The sequence below is a fragment of the Falco biarmicus genome, chromosome 7 (genome assembly GCF_023638135.1).
Source record: "Falco biarmicus isolate bFalBia1 chromosome 7, bFalBia1.pri, whole genome shotgun sequence".
NCBI lineage: Eukaryota > Metazoa > Chordata > Aves > Falconiformes > Falconidae > Falco > Falco biarmicus.
The window spans coordinates 21,149,792-21,166,140 of NC_079294.1; the positions used below are offsets into that span (position 1 = coordinate 21,149,792).

Below are 16,349 nucleotides of genomic sequence, written 5' to 3' on the forward strand. Positions count from 1 at the left end.
ATGGCTGGACTTGATCTCAAAGGTCTTTTCCAACCTGAACAAGCCTATGACTAAGAAGGAATCGAGCAAAGTCTGGTATGATCTGCAGAGTGGTGAAAGAGGAGACAGAGTATGAGACCGGCTCTGCTGTCACAGGGACATGAACACAGCTTTCTCCTGCGCCTTTCCCTTTTCTGAATCGTGGATACAGCTCCGCTGCCTCTCTTCATGTCCCTCTGGAACCCAGGCAGTTGCTGGATCCAAACCCACATAGGAGAGCAGCTGCCCTTTTCCTGTAGGACTGTGAAAGAGACTGAGAGCAGGGAGAGCCCAGCTTGCACAGGTTACTTGTACCACCGGGACAGGTGTGGGCTGGGCAGCTTGGACTGATCATGTTTTTGTTGATCCCTTGGGGGACTTTGGTTTTGCTTTGAATGTCTCAAACTTCGCCTCGCCACAGGCTATGATCAGCTGGCCTGGGAAGCTGCATGTGGTTGATGGGTTATTGGGAAAGGTACCTGGGAGGATGCAAGATGCTTTGTAACACCATTCTGCATCAGGAGTGCTGTGTGCTTTGCAGGGAGTTTGGTGTGAAGCCATGCTGCAGCCCCGGGAGGTGGTGGTCCTAGCAATAGCTTTCTACCCCCAGTGCTAGCGCAGTACAGGTCTGGCAGATGAATTTTGCACTGTGCTGTGCTTGAAACAAGTGATGTGCAGGGAAACCTGAAAGGGCCGTTTAGCAGGGCAGGTTGTAATTACATTTAGAGGGATTTGGCTAGGAGGAAGGTGGGCAAAAAGTAATTTAGAAGCCCTGTTGCCATTTTCTGTACTGTAATTCAAATCCTCTAATCCCTTCATCAGGTGCCTTGGAGGCACCCGCCTGCTCTAAGCATGCATCTTCACCGGTAGAGTTTTCTCAGTAGCTCCTCTGCTCTCCCAAACCCTTAAGCCCTCGCTGCACAGCAGCTGCACTGTGCCTAGCTGCAGCTTGCTTGGTTTTACGAGCTGGCTGGTCTGTTGCCTAAGCTGCCCGCAGGGCTGGATTCCGTGAACTTTTTACCACTACAGCTTTGGCAATGCCCTGTAATGTGGGATTGTCATGGTTGCCCCTCCACTGCCAAGCGTCCCCTCCCGCTGGGCCCGAAAGACCTGGTGGCTGCACCGGTGCCCGCATATGCCCGCTGGGATGGGAGCGGGCCCTTGGGCAGCTCCGCTGCCAGCCCCAGAGCCTTGCGCCGGCGGGACGGGCTTCAGTGCGAGATGCTCCCGGCTCCAAGGAGCGGGTGCCTGGATCCCGTGTGTCAGGGGGTGCCAGGGGGCACTCGCCGGCCACCTGCCCTATGACAAAGGGCACCGTGCGGTGCTGGGGCCACCGAGGGCAGGGACGTGGGCTGGCAGCGCAGGAGGGCAGGCTGCTGTCACCCGCGCCCCAGCAGCTGCCCCGCGGGGCTGGGCCCGTGTCACCCGCTCTCCGCCGCGGGGCCCTGCCGCCACACCGGAGCGCCCGTATCTCGGGGCTGCCACCCCCCCTCTTCAGCCGGAGCGCCCAGCGCATCCTCGGCGGCGCCCACGCAGGCACCGGCCAGCGCCCAGCCCCGGCCGGGCGCTCCCCGGGCCGGGGGGAGGGGGAGGTGGCGCGGAGCCCTCCGCCCCCTGCGGCGGGGCGGGGGGCCGAGGCGTTAGGACCCGGCGGCGGCTGGGCGGTGCGGGGCCGGAGCGGAGCGGGGGGAGCCGCCGCCTCTCCCCTCCTTCCTCCCGCGGCCGCCCCAGCGCGCCAGGCAGCGCTCCCAGGCTCCCCCGGGGCGCTCGGCATGAGGAGGATCAGGGCCAATGCCATCGCCATCCTGACGGTCGCCTGGATCCTGGGCACTTTCTACTACTTATGGCAGGACAGCAAGCCCCGCTCGGCGGCCGCCGGCAGGTCGGGCGGCAGCGGCGGCGGTAGCGGCGGCGGGCGGAGGGCGGCCGGCAGGCTGGAGCCGCGCCGGGAGCAGCGCACCGTGCCCCGCAGCGTGAGTGAGCCGCGCCGCCCCGCAGCGCCCTGCGGCCGGGGGTCTCGGGGAGCCGGGGGTGCTCAGCGGGCCCGGGGGCTGAGCGGGCCGGGGGGGCTCGGGGAGCCGTGAGCTGAGCGGGCCGGGGGGGCTCGGGGGGCCGGGGGGGCGCGGAGGGCTCCGCGTTGCCTCCGGGTTGCTTTGTGTTTATTTTAGCGTGCGTGCTTGTCGCCATGGCAGCCGGTACGGCCGGGGCGCGGGGTGGGCAGACCCCGGGGACGGGGTAACGCCGTGGGTAAAGTACTTGCGAGCTGCCCCCGCCGGCTCGCCCGGCTGCGCGCCTCCGGCTGCGAGCGGCTGCCCTTGGCCCGGGAAAAGGCGGGGGGGAACAGCTGGAGGGGGCTTGGCTCACCTTCAAGAGGCGCGTAGATAGACGTAACTGTACACACACACGTATGTACGATCACAGTTTTTCCCGATCAGGACGAGATAAGAGCCGTGAGCCCTCACAAGCCCTTCCTCCGCCGGCTGGGCTCTGGGCATCGCGCTGGGGAGGGCTGGGTGGCTGGTACCAGATGGGGGACCTGGGCACAGCTCCTGAGTGTTGCCTGTTTTAAGCCAGAGACGGCAGTCTGCGAGGCAGGCTCCGGCTGGGGTTTGGGCAGGTGGGAGAGGGGGGAGTCCTGGGCTCTCCTTCCTGACCTGAGGGATGGTAGCAGTGCCCTGATGCGCTACTTCAAATCTGCTCTGAAAGCCCCGCACACTGCCCTCCCTGAGTATTTGCGGGCTCAGCAGGGTGATAAAATCGAGCTCCTGGCTTAAGAATGATGAATACTTTTCTGCCCTGCCCATGAAGGAGGTTTGTCCTTCTTCAGCCTGTATAATAGCATCAGTAAAGCTCTCCCAAAGTCTAGGCAGTAGCTTCATAAAAAATAAACCAGCCCCTGGAGCAAAAGTGGCCCAGCAATACCGTTCTCAGGAGTGATCCAGCTGAAGCAGTTCGGGAACTGCACTGCGTGTCACTCTTTGGCTGCAAATCCATATACCAGCCAGTTACGCGCACATGGAAGCTAACAAAAGCAGCTGCCTGATCGGAGTCGGAGCAGGGGCTGGGTGCTGGGGCTCTCCGCTTCCTTCCTTGACTGGCACTGGGATTTTTGGCCTGTCTCTCTTTTCCCCATCTGTAAATTTGGGATAGCGAGCGTGGATGTGGGTGTTTGGAAAGCCTCGTGAATGTTTGGAAAATGCTGTTAGAGCAGCCCCAGCCTTTGGGAAGCAGGGTGGAAGCCCTTCAGCTGAGACCCTCAGCCATTGCTTGCAGCTGCTGAAACTCAAAAGTGAAAACTGAGGCTCCTGGGCAGAGCAAGGATGTTATTTGCTGCTCATTAGGGCCAGTCATCAGGTTGCTCTGCTGTGAGACCCTCTACGGAGCAGGACTGTGGAAATTAATACGGTGCTTCCTGGGGCAAGGAGTTCTGTGCGAGTGCTGTTCTTGCTGTAGCCCTTCATGCGTGCTGGGAAATGCTCTCAGGCTGGCCAGGGCCGAGTTGAACAAACAGAGGATTTAGAGCGCTGCTGCCTGTCAGATTCCACTGTAGTGGTGGGGGAAGCTGCCTCTGAGCCCCTGATTTCTTGCATGTTGTGGGAACATGCTGCTCTGGCAGTTTTCTTTCTCCATTCACCGGTTTATCCCTCCCATTTTTTTATTGCATTTACTTTACTCCCTCTCAGAGGGCTTGTGAGGTTACATGAATCCATATCGTCTGCCAAGCACCTTAAAATCCTCGGGAGAAGGATGCTGTGGCAGTGCCGCACATTGTTATATTGCTGCTGTTTGGAGGGAGGCGGTACGTGCTCGTGGCTAACCACAAAGCTGCTCGTTACAAGCTATAGCGCCGTGCAACAGCAGCTCCAAATCTGGTCCTGCTCACAGAACGACATAAAGCATCCCAGCTCTGCTCCATGCCTGAAATCCCTTAGCAGGGAAAAATGATTACCCTTTGCCTCTCCCGTCCCTCAGCGCCCCTGCCCCTGGGAAAATCCCTGCCCCCCTGGCAGGCAGCAGCTGGGACAAAGGAGAACCCTCTCCAGATGCATCTGACAGTGGGGCACGGTGGAAATATCACATCCTGACCTACCCAAATCGGCTTGCATAGAGAAGGGAAACAGGAGTTAGTGGTGTTTGGGCTTCCCCCTGTGCATGCGGAGCACTTTCCCAAGGGTTTGGTGGGTTGCTGAGGGGCAAGCTGGTAAAACATGATGCCTGTGTTGCTGTAACTATGCAGTGGCATGGCTGTTGGAGAGCCTAACGGGCTTCCCTGCAATGGAAGGTGAATAATGAGCTGTCCCAGCCATGGTCTCTGCCTGTGCTGCTGGGGCAGAAGCAGGGAAGCGACTGCAGGTGTGCATGGGGCGGGAAGGTTGGCGAGGGCCTGGGGACAACACCCCTGTGCAGTGGGTGGCATCTAGCTGGGGTCCGAGCAGTTGGTCTCGTGGGCTGAGCCGACCATGTGAGCCCGCGGGGCCGGTTACAGAGGCGCTGTGGCTGAGCAAGCGGTCCTGAGCATGCATCCTTCTCCAGCTCCTGGGTGCACAGTGTGTGGGCTGCAGCACTGCCCACCGCCTTCCCCCAGCCAGCACAGAAAATGTGCCATTTCAGCCACCCCGCTGGAGAAATGATGAATCTAGAGAATCGGCTGTCCTTCTGCAGTGCAGAGCCCTCAACCTCATGAAAATGAGCTCAGGTTCATTTTCCCGGGAAGTCAGATTTCTTGACTTACTATATAGTGGCAGTCTTGCGTAAGAGGGGGCATGCTGGTGCCCCGCCTGCTCCTCGTCCCTTAGCCTTCTGCGGAGCCACTGAAACAAGCTGCCCGTCTTGATCCAGCTGTTGGTTTCCTCTGCTCTGCATGAGTGATGGTGTTGGAGTTCAAGCTGGGGCTCATCCACAAATAAGTGTGACTCATGTGACTTACGGGTCTCTGGAAAACATTTTTTTTTTTTTCAGTTTTCTAAAACTGGCTGTTTTTCTGTCTGGGAAAAAGAAAAACATCTTGGGTTTTGGGTGAGCGAGTCCAAGAGTTCTGCTTTTGCGCCTGTGCTGTGGCATTTCAAATCCTCATCAAATGGAGGTGCATTGCATGGGTCTTAAAAATTGAAGTGCTTTCTGGGCTTATGGTTTTCTTTATTCTCTCCCAATGTGAAGAATAAAAATCACCTCAGGTGAAAACTGTGGTCGATTGCAAGTTTCAGCTTGAAACTGGTTTGTTATTTGTTGACTTCATGTTTATTAACAGAACTTTAAACTTCAAACTCCTGGAGTCAGAAAGGGAAATCTTTGAACATTAAAGTTGGGGTGGGCTGTCAGAGATCAGTGTCCCAGAAATAGCTTGTACATTAATAGCGATCCTCCAGATCCCTGCTTTACATCCAGAAATCTTGGTGTGGGGGCTCTCTGTAATAACCTCTCCCCAAACAGATCCTACAAATGCTTGAAATAAAAATGCAGAAATTGGTAAAGGGCAGGGCTGACTTGGTGGCATGATGAGCCCCTCTGTGTTTCCCCTTCCACCCACCATGGAGGGTGGAAACACAAGTGAGTGCCACAGTCCTAGGAATGTGTTTTTTCTCTGGAGCACAGCATAATTTTGTATCTGTTAGGAAGAGCCCTGGGACCTCTGGCAGCTGGTTTGTGTGTTGGGTGTTTCTGGAGGATGGACATCTTCCCTGGGCTCTTTTCTGTTGTCTCCTGCTCCTTGGAAATTTCCTGGAGGCAGCAGCTGTGCAATGTGCCTTTTGAAAGGGCTTTGGCATCTTTGGAATTATTTCCACACTACATAGGGGCAGTTAATCATTCACCGCATGCTGCTTGTCTGCTTTAGCACAGCGCTGGTGGGCAGAGCCCAGGACTGTTCTCCCACCTCTAAAGATTGCAGCCTGGGAAGCTTGCCCAGCATACCTGTGTCCCACTGAAGGGAGCAAGGCCATTGCTGTCATGTGGGCAAAGCTTGTTATTCAGAGGGGTGGCGGGTAGGTAGGTTTGAAACAGTTTTGCTGTTGGCTGACTGAGCTGAGGATGCTGCCGTTTCACAGTCAAAACCTGGATGTGAAGCTGCTTGTAGACTTCTCCAGCTTGCTGACTTCTCTGGGGTGGCAGGGAAGCAGCAATGTGCCTGAAAGATGGAGACAGAAGAGTATCATTAGTTAAATGCTCTGAATCATGTTAGGCTGGTGCCCATTTGCTCTCTGGAGCAAGTTTTTTATCTCTAATCTTTGTCCTGCCAACCTGTGACCTGTGTAGCTCCTCTGTGACCCCGCTAGACCCTGTTTGGCAGCTGAGAAAACCCTACATTGTAATAACTGGCTCTGTTGCCTGGCTCAGCTCTCCTGGCTGCCACCTGCCTCTGTGCTCATCCATGTAAAATAACCACCAAGGAGATGAGATCAAGGCATCCTTTTCCCATGTAGCAAAGGGTTTCCAAATGCTTTGCAAATGTTGGTGAACTGGTGTCACCTTCCTGTGGTGAGACAGTGAGCAGGAGACTCCTCTGGGATGCACTGCTGAGAATGGGAGGTGTCTGTAGGTGTTGAGCAAGTTGGTGAGGAAAGATGGCAATTGTTTGATTTCCCTGTCTTGTTTAGCCAGCAGATAGGCAGTGGATGGTGTTTACCTACTTCCCTGAGTAGCCAACTGGCAAGTTTAGCCACGCTTGTATTTGCCACTGTGTAAGACCACCTTGATGGATGCTCTTCAGACCCAGGTAGACTTAACTAACTTGGCCAAACAGTGCACTCTGCTGCATTTGTTTTCTGTTGCCTTTGGCTGTGGGTATCTGGATCCTGTGAAGCAGGTGCTGGCTGATGTTCACTGTTTGCGAATGTTTTTATTCCCATCCCTTCATCACATTCCTTCTGTGTGCATCATTTAGGGGATACTTTCCCTCGTAAGTGGGATAAGCTGCAGCTTTCACAGAATCATAGACTCATTTAGCTTGGAAAAGAACTTTCAGATCATCAAGTCCAACTGTTAACCCAGGACTGCCAAGTCCACCACTAAACCTTGTCCCTAAGCACTGCATCTTGGCACTTTTTAAACACCTCCAGGAATGGTGATTCCACCACCTCCCTGGGCAGCCTGTTCCAATGCTTGACCACCCTTTCAGTGAAGAAATTTTTCCTAATATCCAATGTAAACCTCCCCTGGCACAACCTGAGATGGTTTCTTCTTGTCCTGTTGCTAGTTACCTGGGAGAAGAGTAATGGATCAATAAGTAATACCATTTTTCAGGGACTTGTATACTCTGGGGCTCTGCTCTTCCGAGGTTATTTTGGTGGTGGGGACATGGTGCTTAACACTTGTGGTTTTGTGGCAGCCATTCCTGCTGTGACCAGACCCCTGCAACACTAATTTTTTTTTAATCTGTGGGATCTCTCTTATGGCATATGAGAGGCCTGTGCCAGCTCCCTGGGAAAAGATGACTTGGTAACTCTTTCTTGGGGGGTATTACTGCAAGAGGAAGGTTCAATGACAGTTTGACAGCTTCATATTTTTTATTTACTGTGTTTATTTTTTAAGAATGTGGGAATGAATGCTGTTTGCCTAAATGGTAGAAAATTTTTTTATATTTAATTTTTCCCAGTGGCCCATGTGATACATTTAAAAAATAAAACAAAAAGAAGAGAAATGAGTCACAATAATAATATTCATAAAATCCAGTTGGCAGCACGGGCCTTAATTGTTAATGAAGGTGATGAGGTAGCTGCAGTGAAGTAGCTGGGGCTCAGGGAATGTTGGTGGTGGTCTGGGCAGCCTGGGACAGTGTATAGGGGGGGGGGTTGTGTGTGTGAAAGTGTAATGGACCTGAAGATGATATTTTTTTACCAGAGCCTTTCCATTAAATTAGTGGGTAAGGCAGCTGCAAGTTGTAGCGAGTGGAAGCGTTCCTTCAGTGTGCAGCTGATTCCCCGGTTAGATTTGTCTTTGCATGTACAAAACTGCCCTAATATTTAAAAGCTAAAAATTTAGCGGTGTTTCTTGGAAAGAGAAGCCTTGGAGAGGCGTCTCAGGTCACTGCCGTGGTGAAACTTGGCCCAGGTGCTTCATCCCGAGGTGGGCAAGTTGGGAGTCCCTTGAAAGGCAAGGGGAGAAGATGTGGTTTTGTTTCAGTGGCACTACCCATGCTGGAGTGCTAAAAATCGACTTAATTTTTCCTGTTAGGAAAACATGCAGCGTAGCACAAAGTCAATGAAATAAGCAGAGGCGAAGGTGCTGGGAATGAAGCCCGTGGGTCAGCAGGGGACTCGGGCTTGCCTGTGTGTCATCTCCCTTCTGCAGGGAAAGCCCCAGGGCAGAGCATGGTGGGGCTCTTGCTCCTCCTCGGCTCTCCCCAGGATGCCTGCTGGTTGTTTCTGTCCCATGGCATTTCAGTGACAGTCCCAGGACCTGGTTCTCTCCTGTTCTGGTGGTGTACTCTGTTCCCTTGTGTTCCTCCAGCTCCTGTAGTAGGGCTGTAGGCTCTTTGGGGTCAGTTGTCAGTTGTCGCTGCTGTTCTGTCTGCGCAGTGCCTAGCACAGAGGCAGTGACCCACAGCATATCCTGTACTATCACATTAAGGTAAAGACATAACTGAAGTGAGACCCGTGGGCTGGGAGTCAAGCTGGCATACTGACTGAGCTGCAAACTCATCCTCTTCAGATTGCTCTGCCTCACAGGCCTTTTGGGAGGCTTAGCTTGCAAGTTGGGTAAAGGGCTGGAGCTAGGTAACAGTAGCAAAACATCTGAGTTGAGTTCACCCTTCGCATACCTTTGAACCAAGAACGCAGATCAGGGATCATCAGCTGCAGGAGGAAGACGTTAAAGGCGCAGCATGAGCTGGCTCTGTGCACTGAGCAACGGGATCTATGAGGAAAGGCTGCTCCTACCTGCTGCTGGCCTTCACTGGATTTTGGTAAGCATGTATTTTTGCAACAAATAAAAGTGATAAAGGACAGGAGGTGGGCTGTCCTCATCAAATTTCCAGGTCCCAGTTGTGCTTGTGGAGACAGTGAGATACATAGGACTACATTAACAAAAAAAAGGTGTGTGTGTGTGTGGTTAAAAAAGAAAAGTGGCCTCTGGGGCCCCATCTTTGTAGAGAAATTACCTGTGTGGTGATGTGCTTTGAGCATGTGGGTAGTTCCTCGGTGTCGGTAGAGCCTGTGTTTTTGACAGGCAGCTGCGTGCTCCCTTTGGAGCTGCCTTCTTTTGGCTACTTCAGGGCCATGGTCTCTGCAGAGACCTGGCTGAGCTCCTCCTGCAGTGGCAATGCGGGTCCTGCAGCACTGCTGGTTTCCAAGCCCTGGGCAGTGGAGCTGTTTTGGCTGGTCAGATGGTGCTTGGATGCTAGTCCTGCCATGATGGAGCTGTAGGGTTGAATTTGCAGTTCAAGCTTCAAGGCTCCACGGTCAGGCTGGGGTAGTGCTCTAACTTCTGACTCTGTTACAGCCTGGGCATGGATGACATTCAGCTAAAGCTGCAGAAAAAGCAGAAAACTTTAACCTCTTGTTTTCATTCTCCCACTTTCCAAATTTTTTGTCTTGTAAGCTGGAACGTGGTCCTTGTGAGGAGGCTTTGTTTCAAAGTAGCAGGGAGAGAGAGAGCAACTGCATTGAAACCTGCATCAGCTATTTTGTGGGGCTGAGAGGGAAAAAAAAAAAAAAAGAATATTTTTCTTGCCTTTTTATTTTGAATAGGCTGAATCCTGAAACAGCCAGGGCTCAGCTGGAAAAGTGCTCCTACCCAATGAATTTGTCTTCAGAGGTTCTCTGAAAAAGTCTTCCTGCAGGACAAAATGGAAAACACAGATGCTTTCCATCTGCTCACATGCTGAGAGCCCTGGTATTTGGTGCCAGAGAGCGTCATGTTCAGTAATGCCATGCTGTACCTTTGTGCCTTTTGGTATCAAGTATGCAGTAAAAAGCCTAATAAATAAGGAAGAGCATGTAATTGCTGCAAAAAGCAGTGCAGCTCCTTGTGTTTCAGGTGAGTTAGTCTCCAAGTGTGGGAATGGGGATGCAGTGGCAGTGCAAATGGCAGCCATCACATCCACACAATGAAGTGTGCTCTTGATGTAGTTTCCCAAAGTAATTTTAAATTGTAAATGTTAACAGTAACATCAGAGTAACTAATCAGAGTTAGTAAATGTGCATGTTGCAAGCGCACACTGCAGACTCCTTGTGCTCAGTGATGTGGTCATGCTGTATTCCCAAGTGCTATAGCATGCATGTGATGTTTTATTATTTGTTTTTTCCTTTATACCTTTCTGGGAGATTTTCCAGATTGAGTTGTGTGGTAGGAATTACCAGCTATACCAGGCTGCTGATGGAGTAGGCTGTATGTGTTTCCTAACCTTCTGAGATGTCGCAGTTTGGCTGAAGTACCTGTTTTGTGCCTAAAGGTAGGGCACAGCCTCTCAAAGTGATCTCTGGGGAGGGTTGATAGGGACGGTGGCAAACAGGTTGGGTATAACCCTATCCCCAGCATAGGGACACTGAAGCTGCCACATCCACGCTGGTGCTACACCTACTTTTGTAACGCTAAGGTTCTTGGTTTTGTGTTTGGGAACAGCAGAGCTGGCTGCCCGGCAGTGCAAGGTGTAGGCTGGTGTGAGCACAGTCAATGTTTCTCCCATTGCTCGGAGTGCAATGTGATGTTTGTACTGGACTTGGGTTGGCAGCAGAAGGATGTATGCTCTGCAATGAGGTAACCCTTTCAAAAAAATCTGTTGGAGCAAATCTGAGCGAACTTGGCAGCTGTTTGCATCCTGTCTGCGTTTGGGTGGTCTAAGTCTGGTTGTGCCATGCCCTGGAATGCTGGATTGCAGTGCTGTGCCCGCTAGCTGTGTGGCCCTGTGGGGCATTGCCAATCTGTGCTGAGAAAACTGGACCACACTGGCTGGGCACTCCCAAAGAAATTTAGGAAGGGCTGGGAAATCAGTGTTCCTTCAGGAGCAGCTGTGGATCCATTGGGTCAGGTGATGAAGAGATGCAGTCAAGTGAGATGTAGCCTTGGAGAGGCTGCCCAAGCACCTATCAAAAGCTCCCTTTGGCTGAGTGTGAAGGGGTGTTAAGGCAGCAGGTGGGCAGCTGGCTCAGGTCAGGTTCTTGAACAGAAACTGCTCTCATGCTACACATTAGGTGAGCCATGAGGAGATGGTTTACAGTGAAAGTAAGCGCTGTCCTTATGGTGCAGGTTACAGATTGAGTCACATTGGTTAGCAGGAAGAATCTGCTTATCTGCTTGCATAACTTAGCTTACACCGTTATTAAAAATAATTATTAATTGTAAATTATTTACTCATTAATTTTTTGGGGCCCACAGCCTCACCTCCAGGAAAAATGTGCTGGAGTTGAAGGGAAACATGATGGAATGATACAAAGGACCTTGTGTGGTTGGTACCACTCTGACCTTCGCTGCTCCTTGTACTTGTGAATCAAGGGGGCTGTCCGAGTGCTTCTGCCACTCCCATGGTTTTGGATGCATTGGTCTTGGCATGGCAATGCCAATGGCAGTGGAGTCCTCTTGCCCACTGCTGGCATCCTGGGGGCAGTGGCTGTCACCAGCTCTTGCCTGCACTGAGGAAATGGCAGGGACAGTGTACTGTGGGAACCTTGTTACAGGCATGTGATGTGTGCAAAGCTGAGCCCTTTAAATCTTGGTGCCCTAGTTAACAGGCATTTAGTCTTCCCAACCTGTCACAGCCCATCTTGTTTTTCCTCCTCTTTCATTTTAGTTAGAGGATTATAATTGTCCCTTTGAGCTTAAAGGGGATTGGAATGCTCTGTATCTTTCTTCTGCTTTTCCCCGATAACTCCTAAGAGATGACATAAAGAAGGGCCAGGAATGGATAAATGGGTGTTAGCATCACTACAAGCGCTGAATGAAGGGTGAGAAGACTCCCCCTAACCTGTTGTGCCTGTGTTCTTGCAGGGTCTGCACAAGATACTCTGTGACCTCTGGAGTTACAGCAGCCCCCCCACACACTGGCATCAGTCCATGGCCCCCAGTTGCCTGGTATGCAGGGGCAGGGACTTCTGGCCGTCAGTTGGGCAGGACCAGCAGCTACAGGAGGGGAGAATGCTGATGGGAACTGAGTGCATGAAGGAATCCCCTTCTTATTCTTCTGCACCTCCTGTACCTTAGGAGCGTTGTAAGGGGTTACTGTAGTTCACCAGCTCATGAGTGCACAGAAGGAACTTGCTGCTGCCAGTGGGTTGTACGATCAGGAAACCCGGTATGCAGTTCCTTCAGCTGGGCTTCAGCAGAATCCAGAATGGTAACGTCTAAACTTTAAATGAAATATCTTGAGTTTTTTTGGAGGGGGGCAAATGTGGTGCTATTAACCATGCAAGAATCCTTAGAAGTTAGAAAGCAGAAACGCAGGGTAACTGAACTCCCTCATTTATGTAGCAGTGAATCTGAGAAATTAGGAAATAATGCCTTGCATGGCATTTATTAAATGTCCAGGAATTTGCTAAACTGAGTCTTGTGACAGATAGATGAAGACTAAGGAAATTTTGAGGGCTACATGACATCATCAATTTTCTTGTCTAGCTATCTGTTAATGCTTTTATAATTCCACTAGAAATACATTTCCCACTACTATATTTAACTTGCTGTCCCTGTGTGAAGCTTTAATTGTGGTCCTTACCATTCTTTGTGGCAAGGGCAGCCATGAAGCCTGTTGCCAGAATGTTATTTTGAATCATTATAGGCAATTCATATCTTTCCAGTCTTAGGTGGGTGAGTTGAATTTGAATAGGAAGATATTTATATTGAGATCAGCATTTGCTCTGAGTTATTGGTTCAATAATTTTCTTCCCAAGGTAAATTCCCATTTCATTGCCCCATATCTGATAGGGGTAAATTTAGACATATTTTGGTCACTGCCTGCCAGTTGGGGACACTTTTGAGAGTCAGATGCTGCTTAGCCTGGAGTAGGCTCAGCACCCCTGCAGCGCAGGGCTCAGGTCTGCACCGGGTTGCAGTCAGGGTGACTCCAGCCATTAGCTGGGTCTGCTTGGCAAGAGCTGGGTGAGTCTTGGCAGTGTGCTGAGGGTTCAGATGCAAAAGGAATGATGTGGAGAGAAGCTGTTCTGTATGAAAACTCAGCTGGCTCCAGCAGCTGCCAGCCTTTCCCCTGCTCTGGCTGTAACTCTGTATGGCAGGGAACTGCGTAGCCCGGCTCGCAGCCAGATGTGTATCTCCATAGCAGAGTCTGTATGTGAGGGACCTGTTTTGGGGCTCCTCTGGGATGAGAGAGTGAGGCAGGGAGACTTGTTGAGTAATAAATTGTTAGGGACTGCCAGGAGCCTGCCTGGAGTTACCAGTTGCCTTGCCATCCTTTCCTGAGGAATTTGCACATCAAAGTTACGAAGCCTGAGATCTCCCTAACATCTTGCTCCTCCCTCAGACCTCGCATACAGCCTGTGCTGCTGGGTCCCTCCTGGTTGTCTGCAGATCCCTCCTTGTAGGGTGTTTGGGTATCCAGACAGGTATCCTGCTCTTCTGTGCAAGGTGAAATGTGAACAGAAAAGATAGCCTCTGTCCTGGGGAGTTTATAACTGCTGTAGATAAGTAAGATAAAGGGTTGGTAATAGGAAGCATTGTTCCCCCCATTTCCTTCATGTAGAGCTGAGAGTAAGCCTCAGTCTCTGCTGAAAGGAAGAAAAGAAGGCGGGGGGTGGGGGGTGGGGTGGGGAATGAAACTGTGTTTGTTATTCAGATCTGCTAACCTCTGGTTATTAACTCTGATTAAAATGCCAGTGAAGCCAAGACAGCTTGGGTATTAACTGTGACCAACATGAACTTAAAGAACTTGGTACTGGATTCCAGCTACTGCCCAGAGATGATTAAAACTCACTTTGTCCCGTGATAGCTGCTGTTGTAACTGGCTGTACCTCATTCTTGTTAGGGTTTTACTCTTCACCTTGGTCATTTATTTGGACCACCTCCCCTCTCCTTGTAATTCCTGCGGTCAGTGATGGGTTGGCCACCTAAAACCACTTTGGCACTTAGTGTAACCTGAGGGGGCTGGGACAGCTTGGGGGGAATAAATTTGTCTTGTGGTTGAGGGGATGTGTTGAGAAATTCTGGCCCACCTTGGTTACTCCAGTTGCCAACTCAGGTTTTGGTGTGCGTTTCTTTCTTCTGTGTGTTCATTTGGGGCATAAGCAGCATTCAAAAATAAGCCGCTGGGAGCAGGAGTGGAGAGACAGGTCAGAAAAAGCTTCTAAATGATTCCTGTGTGTGCAAATGTTAATCATTAAACCTGTTACCGCTTAACAGCATGACTTCGTCATGATAAGCTGCCCCTCCAGGCTGGACAGGAATAAGTCTCAGGGTGTTTGCTGAGCTCTGAGAGCTGGACTTCAGCCTCTCCCACCTCAGCCCTAATACGGAATGGTGTTTAAACACTCCGTAGCAGGCTGTGGTGATGGCTTGCAGGGCAGTGGGGCTCCTTGGGGCTGCTGCTGCTTCTTCAGTCTTAATTCTGCCTTCAGAGAGTTAAATTCTCAACTTAATCAGGGTAAAGTGAGGTTCCCCGTGTTATGTTGTTCTCGATGCTGAGTGACATCCGTAACCAGTGTCTGGATGCTAGTTCTGTGCTCAGACCAGTAGCCTATGTGATTTGCTCTTCTGGGGAAAAAATACACTGTAGGCTCCTTAATCATTCTCTCTGCAGAAGAAGAGCATTTTCATCTGGGAATACGCTCTTGGGGTTTGTAGTTATGTACTTGGTTTTTGTCTTGCTACCAAGTTCTTTAAACAGATAGACAACAGCAACGTGAGTGCTGGCATGCTGAAATGCTTATATGCCTGTCCATGGCACGTGGCACAAGTTGTAATGGGCAATACCATCTGACCGGGCAGATGGCCTTTTTGCCGCAAGTTATAAATAGTCAAATACAAGCACAAAGAGCAGCATCTACTTTTGTAGGAGCAGAATTTTACAAGGGTGAATTCAGCCAGTTGTACTCATTTCCCTGCAAACAGGAGTCTGAATGTAGGACATCTGCTGCTACTGCACACCCCAGTTTTGTGTCAGGAGTGTTTGTGGGGCAGCAGCAGTATGTCACCTCAAGCTCCTAACAGCCACAAGCAGCTTTAAGTCCCTAGGGAAGTCTGTTCCGTTTGACATAGATTTGCTAATTGCTTCTTGAGCATCTCCGTACAGCACTATCGGATTGGGGCAGAATTGGTTCTTCAGAATGGATCTGCACTGTAAGCAGAAATGGGCTCTTTGGAGTTACTTAACAGGGAAAAAAATGGCTGAAATAGACTGAAAACGGTGATGATCTGAAGGAAATACCTTTGCTTCTGAGAAGGATGAGTGGAAACTCCCAACTGTTTGGTAGGGCCACTCAGGCTCCCAATAGGCTGAGCTTCTGTAAGAACTATTTGCAATTCTGCTGCCAGTTCAGTACCTCCAGCATTACCAAAGCATGTATGAAAAATAACTGCATGGAAATGTCTTCGATGACATCTAGAAGGCAGCTCAGCTATCTGTCCACCGGACAGACACCAAATCTGGCAAGGAGAAAGGTATGCTGTGCTTTAGTAAGTGTTGACCTAAAAGAACTTGTCACTGCACATTTCTCAAAAAACTGATAGTTTAAAAAGAAATGCCTCTTAGCTTTTAATTAAATACATCTGGTGCATTCCTGAGAGCATGATGGTGATGGGCAATATTCTCCTTGTTTTTTTGAACTAGATTACGTGAACTTCAGGGAGCTTCCTTGGTGCTCCCCATGTGTGAAGAAGCACGAGGTGCAAGGACTTTTGTCTTTAGTGTGTGCTCCTAGTGTAGGGCAGGTGTGGAAGTATTAAAATATGTTTAAAACGTTTGAATGTTTGCTGATATGTAGGCTCTTAATGTTTTATTTCTTATCTTGTCTCTTCAGCTATTTGAGTTTATTAGGAAAGAAGGGTGGTGGTTTTTTGTATTTCCTCTTTACACACATGGTGTTGTTTGCATCAGTCACAGAAAGCAGAGGTGTTAAAATTAACTGTATCATCTAGGCAGCCTTGCTGCAGATAGTGTGGGCTGTTCCCACAGGAGGCACGCAATCTCTTCAGGCCTCTTGCTTGTTTGGGGAGGTACGGAGACCATCCGATAGCTTCCTGCTTCCCTCTGTCCTGTTAAATAGGTTGACAATGTAATATACAGGATGCATAATGCTGTGGTTTTAGTCTGTATTGAGCCAGATTGAATGCTCAGGGTCTGAAACCAGAAGGAGAGATTATTTGAGGATTCTGGGATTATAGAGCAGGATTTAATATCACTGGGCTGGAGGTGGCTGTTCCTTGCTGTAGAGGGAGCTCAGCCACAATACCTCCTT

General features: G+C 50.6%; 1 protein-coding gene across 1 annotated transcript in view; it reads left to right on the forward strand.

Moving 5' to 3' along the window:
• The first annotated feature begins 1,359 nt into the window (after positions 1–1,359).
• The window catches only part of GALNT16 (polypeptide N-acetylgalactosaminyltransferase 16), a 77,150-nt gene continuing 62,160 nt past the window's right edge, over positions 1,360–16,349 (forward strand). Inside the window, exon 1 of the mRNA XM_056347113.1 lies at positions 1,360–1,991. Coding sequence (XP_056203088.1) covers positions 1,791–1,991 — 201 coding nt within the window. The 5' untranslated portion in view covers positions 1,360–1,790. The remainder of the gene's footprint in view (positions 1,992–16,349) is intronic.